This window comes from Nansenia antarctica (genome assembly GCF_963989245.1).
Source record: "Nansenia antarctica genome assembly, chromosome: 1".
NCBI classification, from domain to species: Eukaryota; Metazoa; Chordata; class Actinopteri; order Argentiniformes; family Microstomatidae; genus Nansenia; species Nansenia antarctica.
The window spans coordinates 22,665,754-22,686,104 of NC_137674.1; the positions used below are offsets into that span (position 1 = coordinate 22,665,754).

Consider the following 20,351-nt stretch of genomic DNA (forward strand, 5'->3'; position numbering starts at 1 on the left):
TCTTCCAAAACCTTGAGGAGACAGAACCTTGAGGAGACAGCTGAGGGAACATGCTGATGTGACCGGAGCAGATGTGATGCTCTGCATGTGTCACGTTTTATCACCAGAAGAGACTTTGAACTGTTCCACCTGGCGTGACCTTGGTGTCACAACTCAGCTGGTGCGTTTCCCACCAGACCCAAACCCTAACACCTACAGTATGAGCACGACTTGAACTGCTGTGGCCTGGGGTGGTCCAGCGGTCTAGCACCATGGCCTGGGGTGGTCCAGTGGTCTAGCACCATGGCCTGGGGTGGTCCAGTGGTCTAGCACCATGGCCTGGGGTGGTCCAGTGGTCTAGCACCATGGCCTGGGGTGGTCCAGTGGTCTAGCACCATGGCCTGGGGTGGTCCAGTGGTCTAGCACCATGGCCTGGGGTGGTCCAGTGGTCTAGCACCATGGCCTGAGGTGGACCAGTGGTCTAGTACCGCGGTCTACAGTGCACACATATGCCCATGTCTGCATGGGTTAGAATCCGGCCCATGCCCTGCTGACATGCCCTCTCTCTCTCCCCCTTCTTCTCCTTACTGTCATGTCTGTCTTCACTGTATCTGTCCAATAAAATGACACATATGAGTGGGACTGCCCCACTCTGAAAAATAAAAAATAAAATAACTTTACCTGACCATTCAAAGAACCATTGACACAATAACATCCATACAGTAATGAACTGCCTGTCACCATCTGTGTAGGTGAACATCTCAGAAGAATCATGAGCAGAAAACACACCGATGCTCACGGTTCACTAGCTTTATTGTCATGCGTGTGTTTGTTTCTTCGGGGGCTGAGGTAGTTAAGGGTTGGTTGTGGGAGGGGGGGGGGGGGGGTGAGGTAGCTATGGGCTGGTCGGGGGGGGTGGGGGTGAGGTAGCCATGGGCTGGTCGGGGGGGGTGGGGGTGAGGTAGCTATGGGCTGGTCGGGGGGGGGGGGGGGGGGGGTGAGGTAGCCATGGGCTGGTCGGGGGGGGGGGGGGTGAGGTAGCAGAGTGTGGGAGTCTCTGAGGCCTAGCATGCTGCTGAACCAGTTGTTCTTTATCAAGTCTCAACAGGTGGGTCTCCCTCTCTCTCTCTCTGACCCTGGCTGTCTGTCCCTGCTCTCACTCCTCCTGCTGCACAAAACACACACACACACACACACACACACACACACACACACACACACACAAGGCTGACAGCTGAAGATAGGAAGACAGGTCTGCAGACAGAAGCACTGGTGAACAGCTACATGGTGTGATTCTCTAGGAGTCTATCTATTCAATGATTCTCTAGGAGTCTATCTATTCAGTGATTCTCTAGGAGTCTATCTATTCAGTGATTCTCTAGGAGTCTATCTATTCAGAGTGATTCTCTAGGAGTCTGTGGTATTCAGTATCTACCCAGCATGCTCGCTGATTGCCTATGTGACATAACATTTGCCACAATTGAGCTACGCTGTGTGACCCAGACTGTTTGATGTTGTGGCCCACAAGGGGTTAACTCCAAACGCTCCCTGGACACACACACCTCGTCACGGGGGGCTGGTATAGTGGGGCGACAAATAGTGGGGCTATTCTGGGAGGTTGTACATGTTGGCAGCTCCGTACATCCGTGCTGAGGGAGAGTCTATGTGCTGGTGGAGAGTCTATGTGCTGGAGGAGAGTCTGTGTGCTGGTAGAGAGTCTATGTGCTGGTAGAGAGTCTATGTGCTGGTGGAGAGTCTATGTGCTGGTAGAGAGTCTATGTGCTGGTGGAGAGTCTATGTGCTGGTGGAGAGTCTGTGTGCTGGTAGAGAGCCTATGTGCTGGTAGAGAGTCTATGTGCTGGTAGAGAGTCTATGTGCTGTTAGAGAGTCTATGTGCTGGTAGAGAGTCTATGTGCTGGTAGAGAGTCTATGTGCTGGTGGAGAGGCTATGTGCTGGTAGAGAGGCTATGTGCTGGTAGAGAGTCTATGTGCTGGTAGAGAGTCTATGTGCTGGTGGAGAGTCTATGTGCTGGTGGAGAGTCTGTGGGCTGGTCACTGATAAGGCTTCAGATAAGACAGTCACACTGTAGATGATTCTAAACTCGACACACATAGTGCTGCTGTCCAACTCCTGTGCAAAATTCTGCTGGATGTATATTTCTCTTGCCTAAAATGTATATAATTCAATAATGTTATCCCATTTTTTTTTTTTTTTACAAATGTTGCCTCTTATATTTTGTTGTTATATTCTATATGTCTTATTTATATGTATCCTCAAATATTGCTCCATATTTCCTGTCTCCTGCCTCTCCTCTCCCTCCCTCCCTCCCCCCCTCACCTTGGCCGTGGTGCATTCTGGGTGGTCGTCCCCAGACCAGAGGTCCTGTTCGTAGTAGTACAGCCCGTCGTTGATGGCCTTGGCCAGGTCGGTGGTGATGCGTGCGCGGGACTCGTGGCTGCCCGTGCGGTCCCCCCCGGGGTGCTTGCGGAGGTGGGGGGGCGTCTGTGTGACGATCAGGATCTTGTTGACGTCGCGGTCGTCCATCTCGTAGTCCGAGTCGTCGTCGGACCAGTCGGTGAAGGTGTTCTTGCGCGGGGCCATCTGCTCCATCTCCTCGTCGAACATGAAGTCCAGCTCCTCCTGGTCTGGCTGGGGGGCCGCGGGCTGGGGGGGGGCGGGCTGGAGGGGGGCGTCGCTGGGCTCCTGGACGACAGAGAGAGGAGTGGTCAACTGATAGGCCAATCACCCACCGTGACATACACATCACCCACCGGGACATACACATCAATGACACACTGAGGCTGGAGAGGGTCAGATACACTGGACTATCCTGGCATGTTGTTAGTGGAAGTGAGAGATGTGTGTGGAGAGGAAAAGGGGGAAAGAGCAAAGAGAGTGAAGGAGGAGGAGGAGAGATGAGAGGTTGAAGGAGGAGGAGGAGGAGAGATGAGAGGTACTCAACTGTAGAAGGACAGCAGGGTAGCTGAGGCTCTGGGGGACAGGCGCTAACATGGGACACATCATCACTGACATGCTGCTGTCCAAGAGGAGAGACCAGCAGAGACCAGCAGAGAGACCAGCAGCGACCAGCAGAGAAACCAGCAGCGAGACCAGCAGAGACCAGCAGACACAGATGAAAGGAGAAAAGAAGATGAGCAGCAGACAGGTGTTTTCTGCACTAGGGACAGGGGTAGTCAGCGCATAGTCATAGCCGGCACCCCTGGAGCCACTTAGACAACATGAGGGTAAAGGTGTGTGAGGCGAAGCGCAGGAGAGGGTGAGGTGAGTAGGAGAGGGAGAGGTGAGGAGAGGGAGAGGTGAGTAGGAGAGGGAGAGGTGAGGAGGAGAGGGAGAGGTGAGTAGGAGAGGGAGAGGTGAGAGGGTGAGGTGAGGAGGAGAGGGAGAGGTGAGGAGGAGAGGGAGAGGTGAGCAGGAGAGGGTGAGGTGAGTAGGAGAGGGAGAGGTGAGGAGGAGAGGGGGAGGTGAGGAGGAGAGGGAGAGGTGAGTAGGAGAGGGAGAGGTGAGGAGGAGAGGGAGAGGTGAGGAGGAGAGGGGGAGGTGAGGAGGAGAGGGGGAGGTGAGTAGGAGAGGGGGAGGTGAGGAGGAGAGGGAGAGGTGAGTAGGAGGGAGAGGTGAGGAGGAGAGGGAGAGGTGAGTAGGAGAGGGTGAGGTGAGGAGGAGAGGGAGAGGGTGAGGTGAGAGGGTGAGGTGAGGAGGAGAGGGAGAGGTGAGTAGGAGAGGGAGAGGGTGAGGAGGAGAGGGTGAGGTGAGGAGGAGAGGGAGAGGTGAGTAGGAGAGGGAGAGGTGAGGAGGAGAGGGAGAGGTGAGGAGGAGAGGGAGAGGTGAGTAGGAGAGGGTGAGGTGAGAGGGTGAGGTGAGTAGGAGAGGGAGAGGTGAGTAGGAGAGGGAGAGGTGAGGAGGAGAGGGAGAGGTGAGGAGGAGAGGGGGAGGTGAGGAGGAGAGGGAGAGGTGAGGAGGAGAGGGAGAGGTGAGGAGGAGAGGGTGAGGTGAGGAGGAGAGGGAGAGGTGAGGAGGAGAGGGAGAGGTGAGGAGGAGAGGGGGAGGTGAGGAGGAGAGGGGGAGGTGAGGAGGAGAGGGAGAGGTGAGTAGGAGAGGGAGAGGTGAGTAGGAGAGGGAGAGGTGAGGAGGAGAGGGGGAGGTGAGGAGGAGAGGGAGAGGTGAGTAGGAGAGGGAGAGGTGAGTAGGAGAGGGAGAGGTGAGGAGGAGAGGGAGAGGTGAGTAGGAGAGGGAGAGGTGAGTAGGAGAGGGAGAGGTGAGTAGGAGAGGGAGAGGTGAGGAGGAGAGGGAGAGGTGAGGAGGAGAGGGGGAGGTGAGGAGGAGAGGGAGAGGTGAGGAGGAGAGGGAGAGGTGAGGAGGAGAGGGTGAGGTGAGGAGGAGAGGGTGAGGTGAGGAGGAGAGGGAGAGGTGAGGAGGAGAGGGAGAGGTGAGTAGGAGGGAGAGGTGAGGAGGAGAGGGAGAGGTGAGGAGGAGAGGGTGAGGTGAGGAGGAGAGGGAGAGGTGAGGAGGAGAGGGAGAGGTGAGTAGGAGAGGGAGAGGTGAGGAGGAGAGGGAGAGGTGAGTAGGAGAGGGTGAGGTGAGGAGGAGAGGGTGAGGTGAGGAGGAGAGGGAGAGGTGAGGAGGAGAGGGAGAGGTGAGTAGGAGAGGGAGAGGTGAGTAGGAGAGGGAGAGGTGAGTAGGAGAGGGTGAGGTGAGGAGGAGAGGGAGAGGTGAGGAGGAGAGGGTGAGGTGAGGAGGAGAGGGAGAGGTGAGGAGGAGAGGGAGAGGTGAGGAGGAGAGGGAGAGGTGAGGAGGAGAGGGAGAGGTGAGTAGGAGAGGGAGAGGTGAGGAGGAGAGGGAGAGGTGAGGAGGAGAGGGTGAGGTGAGTAGGAGAGGGAGAGGTGAGGAGGAGAGGGAGAGGTGAGTAGGAGAGGGAGAGGTGAGGAGGAGAGGGAGAGGTGAATAGGAGAGGCTCCTGGTGAGGCCTGGAGGTGAGGCGTACCTTGGTCTTACCACCTACTCTCAGTGGGGGGGGGGAAACACTCAGGCGTACCTTGGCCTAACCTCTCAGGGGGGGTACCTACCTTGGTCTAACCGGGGGGGGGGGGGGGGGGGGGACGTACCTTGGTCTAACCGGGGGGGGGGGGGGGTACGTACCTTGGTCTTGCCGGTGGAGGTCCGGTGGCGTTTCTCCACCTGGACCCAGGGCTGGGCCTCGGGGTCGGGGGGGAAGGCGGGGGGGGGGCCCTTCACGTCAGCGGGGGACGAGGAGTCTTTAGACGGGTCAGAGTCTGGGGAGGGGAGGGCCGGGGGCGGGGCTTCCGGGTGGGCGGGGCCAGCAGCCGTCTGTTTGACAGGGGAGGAGCCTGGGGAGGGGGAGGAGCCTAGGGAACAACACAGGGAGAGATCAGAGACCAAGGGGGTATTCCATCAACGTCACTAAAGGACAATCCAGGTTTATTTTGATAAGTCTCGCAAGGGTTGTCAAAATAAAATGTTTTGACATTTTCCCAGACAGAAACATGTACGTGCTATTGGGATGGTCTTACGGCCTTTATTATAAATAAATAACGGCTTTACCATTAACATTTACCATGAGCCAGCGTAGCATCATGAGCTAGCATAGCATCGGAACATAGTGACTAGGGGTAGTGGTGGTCTAGTGGATAGTGAGGTCTAGTGGACTGGTGATCGGAAGGTTGTGTTCAAATCCCACCTGGGAACACCACCACTAGTGTGTCCTTGAGTAAGACCTGGGAACACCACCACTAGTGTGTCCTTGAGTAAGACCTGGAAACACCAACACTAGTGTGTCCTTGAGTAAGACCTGGGAACACCACAACTAGTGTGTCCTTGAGTAAGACCTGGGAACACCACCACTAGTGTGCCCTTGAGTAAGACCTGGGAACACCACCACTAGTGTGTCCTTGAGTAAGACCTGGGAACACCACCACTAGTGTGTCCTTGAGTAAGACCTGGGAACACCACCACTAGTGTGTCCTTGAGTAAGACCTGGGAACACCATCACTAGTGTGTCCTTGAGTAAGACACTCAGCCCTCAGTTACTCCAGGGGGAATGTCCCTGGAATTTGTAATTGTAAATCCCTTTGGAGTAAAAGCATCTGTTAAATTCTAAATTCTAAATTCTGAATTCTAAGTTCTAGTGACTAACCAGTGGTGACGCAGGAGAAGGCCCGTCCCGGGATGAACTCAGGACAGTTGATGAGCTGGGAGAAGTCCGTCCTAGGGGAGCCCACGATGGGGGTGGGGGGGAGGTCTGTCCTGGGGCAGCCCACGGTGGGGGGGGGGGGGAGGTCTGTCAGGGGGGAGATGGGCCAGCGTTCTGGGTCCACCTTACACCTCACCTTCCCCTCGATCAGCTCCACCTCACTGCTGTTCTTCAAGGCCTGGTAGAGCGCGCACACACACACACACACACACACAGAGAGACACACACACACACAGACACACACAGAGACACACACAGACACACAGACACACAGAGACACACACACAGAGAGAGAGACAGAGAGAGACACAGACAGAGACAGACACAGACAGAGACAGACACAGACACACAGACACAGACACAGACACAGACAAACAGAGAGACACAGACATACACAGAGACACAGACACACACACACAGACACACGCACACACACAATTGTTGCCGTTGGTTAACTACAGTAAAACATTGACTATCAATAGAAAAAATATGTAAAATGTATCCATGTATAATGTTTTAATTAATCTAAAACAAGATGACACATCTCATGGGGTTTATCCTAATAAAGAAATGTAAAGAGATGCACCTCCACTATGAGGCTGACGTCGGTGGTCAGGGCCTGGACTCTGTGGAAGCCGGCGATGAGAGAGACCGGGAGGAAACCCTGGGCGTCCATCTTCCTCCGCAGGAAGAAGTCTCTCTCCAGGTTGTGCAGGCTGAAGTAGTACTCTCTGGAGGGAGGACAGTATTAGAGGCATGGCTGTAGTAGACCTCTCTGGAGGGAGGGCAGTATTAGAGGCATGGCTGTAGTAGACCTCTCTGGAGGAAGGGCAGTATTAGAGGCATGATTGTAGTAGACCTCTCTGGAGGAAGGGCAGTATTAGAGGCATGGCTCTCTGGAGGGAGGGACAGTATTAGAGGCATGGCTGTAAAAATACTCTCTGGAGGGAGGGACAGTATTAGAGGCATGGTTGTAATAATACTCTCTGGAGGGAGGGACAGTATTAGAGGCATGGCTGTAGTAATACTCTCTGGAGGGAGGACAGTATTAGAGGCATGGCTGTAGTAATACTCTCTGGAGGGAGGGACAGTATTAGAGGCATGGCTGTAGTAATACTCTCTGGAGGGAGGGACAGTATTAGAGGCATGGCTGTAGTAATACTCTCTGGAGGGAGGACAGTATTAGAGGCATGGCTGTAGTAATACTCTCTGGAGGGAGGGACAGTATTAGAGGCATGGCTGTAGTAATACTCTCTGGAGGGAGGGACAGTATTAGAGGCATGGCTGTAGTAATACTCTCTGGAGGGAGGGACAGTATTAGAGGCATGGCTGTAGTAATACTCTCTGGAGGAAGGGCAGTATTAGAGGCATGGCTGTAGTAATACTCTCTGGAGGGAGGACAGAGTTAGAGGCATGGCTGTAGTAGACCTCTCTGGAGGGAGGACAGACACATGTCAGTCAGAGGCATGATGGGAAACAGTGAGCACTGTGTTGATGAAACACTCTGCATGGTGTGTGTGCTTGTGTATGACTGCGTCTAAAGAATATGCTGTTAAACACTGAACCCCAAATTGCTCCCAATGAGCGGGCCGGCGCCTTGCATGGTAGCTTGGCCACCATTGGTGTGTGAATGTGTGTGAATGGGTGAATGAGAGGCCGTTGTAAAGCGCTTTGATTAGCGCTTTGATTAGAGGTATCAAGAAGAATCAAACCTGTGAAAACATTTAATTCCTATACCACTCCTGCAAAAGCACACATGGTAAGATACACAGTGATGGTAGCGAATGGTAAACGGACTGCACTTATATAGCGTCATATTCCAAAGCGCTTTACACTCCTCCCCCCCACCCCACACCCACCCACTAAGAGTCCTCACCACCCCCACCCCCCCACACACACCCACTAAGAGTCCCCCCCCCCCCACACACACCCACTAAGAGTCCTCACCAACCCTCCCCGCCCACAGCCACTAACAGTCCTCCCCCCCCCCCTCCCACAGCCACTAACAGTCCCCCCCCCCCCCCCCCCCCGCTACTCTGTCTGGCTGTCTGTACGAGGCCGAGGCTGCCACTCAATCGCAGCACACAACACTGCCCCCTGCAGGACGCACAGCCACACTGCGTTTTGATGGTTGAAAAAAAACTAAACGACACTAATGGGGCTTTTCCACTACGGTGCTGACCTGGTGCTGACCCGGGTCAGCCCGCTTCGCTCCCCTTTTCCATTAGTCGTCCCAGGTCGGTTCGGTCCCAGGTCAGCTCGCTTCTTTAGCTCCACATCGACCCCAGGGTCTACAATTTCATATCCGGGTCTCTTTGCCAGGCTGCGTGTGACGTGTGACGCTGCACACCGTTGATTGGTCAATGGAAAATCGTCATCCCAAGTCCATATTTATTTCTTCACTAACCGCCATCTTGAAATACCACATTCACTCTAGGAAAATGTCACTACAGTTTCTGTAATAGCTTATTAATAAAGATTCGAAAAATTATGCTGACCATCGTATTATCTTAGTTTAATGTCATTTCAATGAATCATCGAACTTTTATTTACAACAAGCACAACACAGAAATCGCTATTATGCACCGTCTTTGCCCGTGAATAACTCCGGCTGTGGAGGTGGTACAAACACAATACTCCTTTGCTAACTTCACCATCTGTCTACGGTCATTTTGAGCCCTTAACCACCGCGCTGACACCCCGAGAAGTTATGCTTTTAACCGTAAACTCGATGAACCGGGAGTTCACCCGGCCGCTGCTGCTGTGCTGTCCAGCCATTTTCGCGTTTAACTGTGGAGTCAAATGCCGGTAGATTCGCGTCTTGTCGGCGTTTCCCGATGATGATACTACAGTTCATAAAGCAGACAAGTGAAGGCAGTGGTTTTAAGGGTTCAAAAAACATGACTTTATTATGTGTACATAGCTTCCTCTCTCTCTTTCTCTTTCTCTCCAAAAAAATCACTTGTTGCTGTGTACACCCGGAAGCTTTTTGCCAGGCTGCGTGTGACGCGTAACTCCGCCTACTATCGTCTACTCCTCCTACTAGTCCGGGTCGGTTTGTGTATAATGGAAAACCAGAACTGATCTAAACTGAACTGGGCCGACCTGACGCGAACCGAACTGGTTATATACCACTAAGGGGGGGAAATTCGCGCCTATCATGCTGTCAAACACCACAGGTAATAATTTATTTCTAAAGAAACATGATTGTACATCTCTGAAATGTAAATCGCGCACCGATGTATTTCTATGGGGAAGGCTGTGCTTGACACTTCCATGGGACTGACGTCGGGGCAGCGGAACACGGTGACTGTCAGCCTGTGACAAACACGCAGATATGAGTGCTCCGGTGTCCTGCTGGCTCCAGTGTCCTGCCCGCTGTCCCGAGCGCGCTGGACTGTGGAACTTTCTATGTTAAGCACCTCGGCATAACAGCGATTTTTTTGTTATGCTTGTTGTAAAGAAAAGGTCTATAATGCATTGAAATGACATTAGTAGGTGTCATATGCCATCAGACATGGAAATATGTCATATGCGCGACTGTCGGCCACAAATCAGCCTGTGACGTTAGACACAGCACCTCGACATAAAAGCGATTTTTTTGTTAAGCTTGTTATAAAGAAAAGGTCTATAATGCATTGAAATGACATTAAACTAAGATAATACGATGGTTATCATAATTTTTCAAGTCTTTAATTACAAGTAATTACAGAAAAAGTTAATGACATTTCAGGCTTGCTTCCGTATTTACGAGAGCGAAAATACAATTTCTGTAGATGATTCGCAATGCATGCCGGAAGGGAGTCTCATGGCTCCGAATGGAACGTGGGTGCAGATTTTCTCCAAATGGAGCCATGGAAAACCCTAGCCCTAACACTCCATGTAAAATGAATTGGGACGCCACTACCCCTACACGTGAACGCGCAAAACGGAGCCGAAGGGGTGAAAACGGAGCCGGAGGGGTGAATTGGGATTCATCCTAATACTGTATACCAGACTACAGACACACCAGACTACAGACACACCAGACTACAGACACACCAGACTACAGACACACCAGACCACAGACACACCAGACTACACATACACCAGACTACAGACACACCAGACTACAGACACACCAGGCTACAGACACACCAGGCTACAGACACACCCGACTACACATACACCAGACTACAGACACACCAGACTACAGACACACCAGGCTACAGACACACCAGACTACAGACACACCAGACTACAGACACACCAGGCTACAGACACACCAGACTACAGACACACCAGACTACAGACACACCAGACCACAGACACACCAGACCACAGACACACCAGACTACAGACACACCAGGCTACAGACACCAGACTCCAGACACACCAGACTACAGACACACCAGACCACAGACACACCAGAGTAGACACACCAGACTACAGACACACCAGACTACACACATACCAGACTACAGACACACCAGACTACAGACACACCAGGCTACAGACACACCCGACTACAGACACATCAGACCACAGACACACCAGACTACAGACACACCAGACTACAGACACACCAGAGTACAGACACACCAGACTACAGACACACCAGACTACAGACACACCAGACTACAGACACACCAGACTACAGACACACCAGACTACAGACACACCAGACTACAGACACTACAGACACACCATACTACAGACACACCAGACTACACACATACCAGACTACAGACACACTAGAGTACAGACACACCAGAGTACAGACACACCAGACTACAGACACACCAGACTACAGACACACTAGAGTACAGACACACCAGACTACAGACACACCAGACCACAGACACACCCGACTACAGACACACCAGACTACAGACATTACAGACACACCAGACTACAGACACACCAGACTACAGACACACCAGAGTAGACACACCAGACTACAGACACACCAGACTACAGACACACCAGACTACAGACACACCAGACTACAGACACACCAGACTACAGACATTACAGACACACCAGACTACAGACACACCAGACTACAGACACACCAGAGTAGACACACCAGACTACAGACACACCAGACTACAGACACACCAGACTACAGACACACCAGACTACAGACACACCAGACTACAGACATTACAGACACACCAGACTACAGACACACCAGACTACAGACATTACAGACACACCAGACTACAGACACACCAGACTACAGACACTACAGACACACCAGACTACAGACACACCAGACCACAGACACACCAGACTACAGACACACTAGAGTACAGACACACCAGAGTACAGACACACCAGACTACAGACACACCAGACTACAGACACACCAGACTACAGACACACCAGACTACAGACACACCAGACTACAGACACTACAGACACACCAGACTACAGACACACCAGACCACAGACACACCAGACTACAGACACACCAGACTACAGACACTACAGACACACCAGACTACAGACACACCAGACTACAGACACACCAGACTACAGACACACCAGACTACAGACACACCAGACTACAGACACACCAGACTACAGACACACCAGACTACAGTAAGCACACACACACACACACATAAAGAGAGTAACACCAGATAATGAGGATTAATTACCATTGACAGGGGAGGCAATTACCATACCCCACACACACACACAATTAAATGACTATATGATTAAATGATGATGATATAATCATTAAAGCACTTTGAGCTGCAACGTTTGCAGGAAAAGTGCTATACAAATAAAAGTTATTATTATTATTATTATGGTTAAGCGTCTCACATCTGGCGTTTGATGTAGTCCTTCAGCAGCTTCTCGTCCACGGTGTACATCTGGACTCTGTTCCCGTCGTCATGGTAATAGTACACCATGTTGGAGCCGAACTCGGCCGGCGGGCCTTTGGACCCGTCTGAGGAGAAGCCGTCCCGGTAGCCGTGGGCGTGGTCGAACCGGCCTGGGGGGGGGGACACAGGACACACACACACAGGCAGAAACTGTTAGGGAAGGATTCTCCATGAATCATCATGAACATCAACTACCTCACTGTACATCAACTACCTCACTGTACATCAACTACCTCACTGTACATCAACTACCTCACTGTACATCAACTACTTCACTGTACATCAACTACCTCACTGTACATAGCTCATAACTGTATATACTCCATAACTGTATAGCTCATAACTGTATTTACCTCTAAACTATACTGATGTTTACAATACTACCTCTACACATACTGGATACTACATAGTTACCTATCACTACCTCTTGTTCTATTTATATCATGCCCTTATATCACTGTTTGCACTTCTGGTTGGATGCTAAACTGCATTCCGTTGTATTGTACTTGTACTCTGTGATGACAGTAAAGTTGAATCTAATCTAATCTAATCTAATTTCTAGCAACAGGAACAGGTCATCCCTGTGTGTTCCTTACAGGGTATATACAGGAATCTTGAGGTTAATTTCAATACCTTTCTAAGACTTTTTTAAAGACCTTGTCAATATTTTTCCAGACCTCACCGCCACTTGGAGCTGTAACCGTTTACATCAGTGACACCTTCAACATAACAGTTTTAGTTTGCAATAGACTAGACCACTATCATACAACAGAATTTCCGGTTTATCTTAATAAATTCACCAAAAATACCAACAAAATTCAAGACCTCATAAAATCGTGATAAGACTTTTTAATACTTATTAAGGGTCTTGATTTTCCCAAAATTGATTTATCAACTTTTAATACTTTTCAAGACACCGCGGATACCCTGCCTTAACAACTAAATCTGGTTCTGTTTATTATTCCTATGAACTCAACTGTACTGGGTATGATATCTGCTGTGTAAATAAAGTTAAACTTTGAATAGAAAAAAGTGGCCATGCAGTATGTGTGTGTGTGTGTGTGTGTGTGTGTGGTGTGTGTGTGTGGTGTGTGTGTGTGTGTGTGTGTGTGTGTGTGTGTGTGTGTGGTGTGTGGTGTGTGTGTGTGGTGTGTGTGTGTGTGTGTGTGTGTGTGTGTGTGACTAATAACCATGAGACCATGATGCACCATGACAGAGTGTTAGTTACCTCTCCCACGGCCCCTCCCTCGGCCACGTCCTCTCCCTCGGCCTCTGAGCCCCCCCCGGACCCCTCCCTCGCTGAGCCCCCCCCGGACGCCGCCTCCCTCGCTGCGTGAGCTCCCAGCATCCTCCACGAACTCCCGCGGCTCCCGTCTCCAACCTGAGAGGAACACCATCACATCAGACAGGAAACAGGAAGCTCTCAGAAACACAAGAGGACCTGCTGTTACAGGCTAAGGTCAACCAGACAAGCACATGTGATTGGTTCATATTCCTCCATATGACATGTGATGGTATGTGATGGTGTCCCATTGTTCCTGGGTCTCTACAGGTGTGTTAAATCTGCTCCAGATACCGTCTGATCACCTGACCAGAACTGCACCTTCAATTCATTATTTTGTTAGGGTTAAAACATAAAAAACATTTTCAATCTGTCCACATGTTGAATATCATAGTCTACGCTCTGTTACTATGGGGCGTGGCCTCTGTTACTAGGGGGCGTGGTCTCTGGTACTAGGGGGCGTGGCCTCTGTTACTATGGGGCGTTGTCTCTGTTACTAGGGGGCGTGGCCTCTGATACTATGGGGCCTGGTCTCTGTTACTATAGGGCGTGGTCTCTGTTACTATGGGCCGTGGTCTCTGTTACTATGGGCCGTGGTCTCTGTTACTATGGGGCGTGGTCTCCGGTACTAGGGGGCGTGGTCTCTGTTACTACAGGGTGTGGTCTGTGTTGCTAGGGGGCGTGGTCTCTGTTACTAGGGGCGTGGTCTCTGTTACTAGGGGCGTGGTCTGTTACTACAGGGCGTGACACCATCTTACACTTGTTAGCTAGCAGTGGAGCATAGCGAACACAGCACTTGAGCTCAGGTTGGGACAGGTGCATGCTGGGTAACACGGAGGACGAGAGTTAAAGCTGTATGGAACACAGCCACACCCAGGGGTCTGCTGATATGGTTCACAGAGAGAGACTTCTGTCTTAGCTGGTGCTCCCACTGAGACCTAACCTTGTCATGTGTGACAGCTGCTGATGAAAGGGGCTTTTATTTAGAAAAATGCATTACATACATTTCAGCGTTGTGGAAAATCAACGACACATCCCTAGTCGACTAACACAGCTTGTTGTGTGAGCCTGCTAACAATGTAAAGTAGTGTTCTAGTTAACTAGGCAGCAGTGGGGGATTACACACCCAATCCATTGCGTTGTTGCAGTATTTTGGCTCGACTAGCGAGTTTGTGTCGTGATTCTCAACAACGTTTTTTTTCAAAAATATAAGTCTGAACATTTTACCTCCTCTCTTCCTCAGGGCAGCAGACTGGGGGTCCTCCCCCTCCTCCTCCCCCCCCTCCCCCGCCTGGGGGTCGGGGGTCGTCAGGTCAGCCAGGGGGTCCTGCTGGGCCTGGTTCTCTTTGCTCTCGCTCCCGTCGCTGCCGTCCAGCCTCTTCTCTCCTCTCTGACTCTTCCTCTCCCTCTCCCTCTCTCTCTCTCTCTTTGGGGCCGGCTGTTTCTTCCCCTGACCGTTAATGACGTTCTGGTTCTGCTGGAAGGAGAGAAAACATGTCAGAATCAGAATGTCTTGTATTACATCGATGTACGGATACAATGAGTCAAATTCTTGGGTACAGGTTCAAATAGGCATCACACTGTTACTATGGGGCGTGGTCTCTGTTACTATGGGGCGTGGTCTCTGGTACTAGGGGGCTTGGTCTCTGTTACTATGGGGCTTGGTCTCCGGTACTATGGGCGTGGTCTCTGTTACTATGGGGCGTGGTCTCCGGTACTAGGGGGCGTGGTCTGTTACTACAGGGTGTGGCCTACAGGGTGTGGCCGGATACAAGGAGTAAAATTCTTGTGTACAGGTTCAAATAGGCATTGGCAATCAAAATCAATAATAGAATAAGCAGGATATAAACAACAATCAACCATGGCTGCAGGCCTGTCTGTATACAGTAGCGTCAGAGCGTCAATAATAGAATAAGTGATCGCAGCAGCAGTCTGGTCGTTAAGACTGAGACACGGCAGCTGATGATGTATGGAAAGTTGTGGATGAAATAAACTGCAGTGATTATCATTATCAACATAAGCATCTCAACTAAAATGATACATGTTTACACTCAGATGGACCGCAGGTCTCAGATGATCCTCAGGTCTTAGAAGGTCTTACCTCGTTGGCTAACTCTCCAGGAGTGGGCCAGTTTGTGATGTCACTGAAGTCACTGGACTGGAAGGCAGAGAACACAGACACACATGGAAGAAACAGTTAAGAGAGAAACAGTTAAGAGAGAAAGAGTTAAGAGAGATTCATTTAGTTTACACCTGAGTGAGGGGACCACCTCAGAAAGGAAAGGCCAATCAGTCAAACTTGTTGAATTTCAAGCATATCAAGTGTCCTTCTTAAGACCGTAGGATAGTGGTCTGCATTCAGCCTCTGAGAGCAGACTTCAAGTTGACATATAAACATATCGACAGGCTACTTTACTTTTCGTGTAGGTCAGAGAGCCTTTTTACCTTGCTGGACTTTCTTGCTCTCGGCTTGGCAGCACGAACAACCTTGGCTGGGGTCTGTTGCTCTGTGGATGAAGTAACAGAAAGTCACTGACACACAGCCTCACGTAGAACCATCAACATGTACATGACACACAGCCTCACGTAGAACCATCAACATGTACATGACACACAGCCTCACGTAGGACCATCAACATGTACATGAAAGCATCATCACATGCTGTACCTGGCATACACACAGCTGTTTCCTTTCGTGAACTAACATTGTCAACTATTTACAGGCTAAATCTTGTGTCAATGACAATGGTTTTTAATAAAGTCATCGACTTTATTTCTAATCTTTAACCTCTACTTTGTGGGGTGGCCCTTACGCTGTATATTCCGCTTTCGAATGACATTTAGATTTATTTTTTTTGGCATTTATCCAAAGCGAGTAAGTGAATCATCTATGTATCCACCAGTCATAGCAGGAGAAAGTAATCTATGCTCAGGCCTGGAGCCATTGGCAGTCGTCGTACTAGAAGATGGAAGAATGTTTTAATAATCTTTTTTGACACTGGGGAACAGTACAGGGGGGTAGTAGAATGAAACGCAGTTGCTGACAGTTGTAAATGTAGGCTAGATGCAGATCATGATTATGACTGGGTTTAGTGGTTATTACTTTACATGGCTAAAGTACCCTGTGTTGTTGGTAACAAGCTGTTTCCAGTTGTTTTAATAGAGAGAGAGAGAGAGAGAGAGAGAGAGAGAGAGAGAGAGAGAGAGAGTGAGTGTGTGTGTCTGTGTGTCTGTCTGTCTGTGTGTTTGTTTGTTTGTTTGTCTGTGAGTGTGTTTGTCTGTGTGTGTGTGTGTGTGTGTGTGTTTGTTTGTCTGTATGTGTGTGTGTTTGTCTATAGGTGTGTTTGTCTGTGTGTGTGTGTGTGTGTGTGTGTGTGTGTGTGTGTGTGTGTGTGTGTGTGTGTGTGTGTGTGTGTGTCTATAGGTGTGTGTGTGTGTGTGTGTGTGTGTGTGTGTGTGTGTGTGTGTGTGTGTGTGTGTGTGTGTTCAAATTGTAAACAGGCAGCCAGGCTGTCATTGGGAGGGTCTGTGCTGTGTGTCTTTATCATGTCCAGAGAATGGCCTGCTGATAAGGCCCAGGGTACAGGGGGTGTAACCATGCCTGACCTTACTAACCTCACACACTCTGTTAAACACTGTGGTCTGATACAACACCATTACAACATTAGGAGAATACTTTTTTTTTCACAAAGGAGTATTGTGATGACCTTGGCCAATTTAGGAGACCTAATAATAGGTGAAGTAGGAAAACGAATGAGAAATAACTTAACAAACCACATGTAAATACAACTGTGGTATGGGAGGGGACACATCATGTTAGGAGACACGTGTTTCACCATCAGGCAGTGTTGTCCATATTAACTTAGATAACTTAGAGATAGTTTATGCCCGGGACCCGGGTACATCCAGACACATTGCTCGTGTAGACTGTGTAGGCTGCGTTCGTAAAATTCGCTCTGAGAGCGCCGGAGCACACACTGCCTTCGCCGTCATAGACCGACCGGTAATTTGATTGGACAAAAGGCATTCCATGAGTGCTGATCAGACTTCCAGAGCGTATTTACGAACGCCCCCCCCCCCCCCCCCCCCCCATGTGTACTGAGTAGCTAGCTGTTAGCCAAAGCTGCAGTTGTCAGCACTCCACGTGTTCCAGTGCAACCCGATCAGATACTGGGGGATGGTAGGGGGGGAATATGCTGCCATCAGCAACTAGCTGACCAGCGCGGTTAACTTAGACAGAATGACTGCATAAGACTGGACACTGGCTGTGTTTCTCTAAGTTACACCGCGGGACACAATCTGTCTACTGTTGTTATGACAAGACTGATATAAAACTCCACTTCCAGTAAAGAGCTGTGTGGACCAGGAAGTCTCACCTAAAATATGAGTTCACTCCAACACTATTAATAATAACCCTCGCGTTAACCCGTGAGACGTAATAATAGACAATGTGCTCGTTCGTCATTTTTGACACTAATTAATAGTCACTTTTTCTTTCTTTTTACACTCTGCTCGTTGGGAAAACTCAACATGTTGACTGACGCTGGCTGCGTTCGTAAAACACGCTCTGGAAATCTGATCAGCACTCGTGGAACGCCTCTTGTCCAATCAAATGACTTGACGTTGAACCCAGTGTTGCGCTCCGGCGCTCTCGGAGCGAGTTTTACGAACGCAGCCAACATGTTACTGACGCTGTCAGCCAGTCAAACGCGGACTCCCAAACCCCACCTCTCCTCTCTGCTCTGCTCTGAGCTGTCCTCCCAGACCCACGTTGCGCTAGCCTGCCTAGCTAGTTAGCTAACGTTAGCTACAATAACTTTGCGAATAAAACAAACAACAAAAGCACCGTGTGTTCCTCACAGCCCACCACAGGGACACACGTCTCCCTCCACATCCACTGGGCTGCTACAGGCCAACGAGCCGCACAGACACACGTGTATTCACAACACTGCATGCTAACAGAAGTTAAGCTAAAGCAGCTAACGTGTGTTTTTTGGGGGCATGGTAGGGGCAGGGAGGGGATACAACTTATACACACAAACACACACACACAACTTACCGTTTTCTGGGGAGACGTCAGTGGAGTTAGTGGTGTTGTTGGACACACAGCTGGTCCTCTTGGTCCAGGGGTTCACTGGAGGCGGGGGGGCTTCAACTACCTTCTGCTTCACACTTTCACCCGAGTCCACATTGTTGCCCAACGTGTCCAGGTCGTTTTCTTTATCGTTAACATTGTTGCACTTCTCATGCATATCCATCTGGACCGCCGTGGCTCTGTGGCCGTCCAGCCCAGCCTCCTGGTCCTGGTGCCCCCCCGGGGTCTGCTGCTCCGGGTCGGGCTGGTCCAGGCGCTTCTCTCCGCCGCAGTTCGCTGTCAAACGCGACGAGTCCAATTCAACTTGGGCGTCGGACATCCTGCAAGTTTTCCCCTCGCTTAAAATGGTTTTAAATCCAGCGTGTCTTCCAGGTTCTTCACTTCTGATCTACAGAGAAATGTAGTTGAAGGGAGGAAAGCCCGGGCGATGTGGAGAAGTACTGGACGCTGACAACCACCGACTTGTAAACAACTTTTGGGTTGGATCGAAGTAGCCCCCCCACCAGCGAACGACCAACTGTAAACGTTACCTTGGCCTTTTCGCTGCCGTGATCACGTTTTTTGACGTTTTTTTGACGTCAACAAGTAGACCACTTTATCTAGTCATCGTGCGAAACATTAACCTAAAACAGTTTACTTTCTCGCAACTTTTACAGTACTAATATGACGACCTCTCGACAACCTCTGATTTCTACTACCGACTACTGCTTGCTCACTGCTGCCCCTGGTGGTCAACACACAGCACTGCAGTCTCGACAAACCAGCGACTGGTTGCTGCCCCTGCTGACCAGACAGTGATACTACAGGAGTTCCCTCTCTCTTTTTTTTTTTCGAAGCGTGGTGTTCCAAAACTGACGTGGCCAAATTTGTTTGGAGATGTGTGCCAGCCCCTTTACCTGTTTGTGACGTGGGCCCGTCCGTTTACCTGTCTGTGACGTGGGCCCGTCCGTTTACCTGTCTGTGACCATGACACTGTCACGGTCACCCACTCTGTTGTGAATCGGCATTACCCCACCCGCATTGTGACGTCACACACAATAAAGATCACAATTATAAGCAATATCACACGAGACGAGAGGGAGTGTTTGCACGGCTGTGATTCGGTCGTAGGTACGAGGCACGACCTCGAGTGTGATATTGCTTTTATACAACAGTTCTCCAGCGCCATTTATTAGTTAACAGTAATAAGTGACAAGAGATTATGATTTGTTTGTTTATTTAATCATTTATTTTGGCTCCGTCAAGAAAAAATAGTTCCGCAACTGGACTGTTGCCTAGCAACCTGAACACAAACATCTGCAGGCTAGCTACTTTGTATTCATAGCTTTCAGTCACGTGGTTTCTTCCCTAGCAACCACCAACCTGAAGGGCAAAAAGTATCATAGCAACATCGCTCAACATGGCTGCCTACTATTTAGACCACCTCACTCATGAAGAACTATCAAGATACACGACGGTGATAGGAGTGGAGGATTGACACCATTCAAATAGTGTTGGATTCCCTGTCTTCTACTCTATCCGGACACGTTGGAATTATTTTCCTAACCCCCGGAGAATCAAAGTTATTGACCTGCAAAGGGTGCCTCCTTGACCGGCTTTTCCCGTGAATAACACCGGTTATGGAGGTGGTCCAAACATAAGACTATTATTGCTAAATTCACCATCAGTATACGGTCATTTTGAGCCCTTAACCACCGCGCTGACACCCCGAGAAGATATACTTTTAATATGAAACTCGATCAACCGGGCGTTCACCGGCTGCTGGACGAAACTCCCAACTCCAGCTGTCGGCGAGGGAATATTTATATCCGGGAATTCGCTCCTTGCTGTGTCCACGGTGATAGGAGTGGAGGATCGACTCCATTCAAATAGTGTTGGATTCCCTGTCATCT

The 20,351-nt window shown here is 50.2% G+C and overlaps 1 protein-coding gene across 1 annotated transcript in view; it reads right to left on the reverse strand.

Moving 5' to 3' along the window:
• The window catches only part of larp1b (La ribonucleoprotein 1B), a 35,973-nt gene extending 17,185 nt beyond the window's left edge, over positions 1-18,788 (reverse strand). The window contains exons 1-10 of the mRNA XM_080539389.1: positions 18,424-18,788; positions 15,810-15,871; positions 15,466-15,522; positions 14,592-14,841; positions 13,311-13,463; positions 12,021-12,192; positions 6,793-6,937; positions 6,150-6,384; positions 5,135-5,361; positions 2,318-2,683 (exon numbers count right to left, since the gene is read on the reverse strand). Of these exons, the coding sequence (XP_080395515.1) occupies positions 2,318-2,683; positions 5,135-5,361; positions 6,150-6,384; positions 6,793-6,937; positions 12,021-12,192; positions 13,311-13,463; positions 14,592-14,841; positions 15,466-15,522; positions 15,810-15,871; positions 18,424-18,778 (2,022 nt within the window). The 5' untranslated portion in view covers positions 18,779-18,788. The remainder of the gene's footprint in view (positions 1-2,317; positions 2,684-5,134; positions 5,362-6,149; positions 6,385-6,792; positions 6,938-12,020; positions 12,193-13,310; positions 13,464-14,591; positions 14,842-15,465; positions 15,523-15,809; positions 15,872-18,423) is intronic.
• Between the last annotated feature and the right edge of the window lie 1,563 nt (positions 18,789-20,351).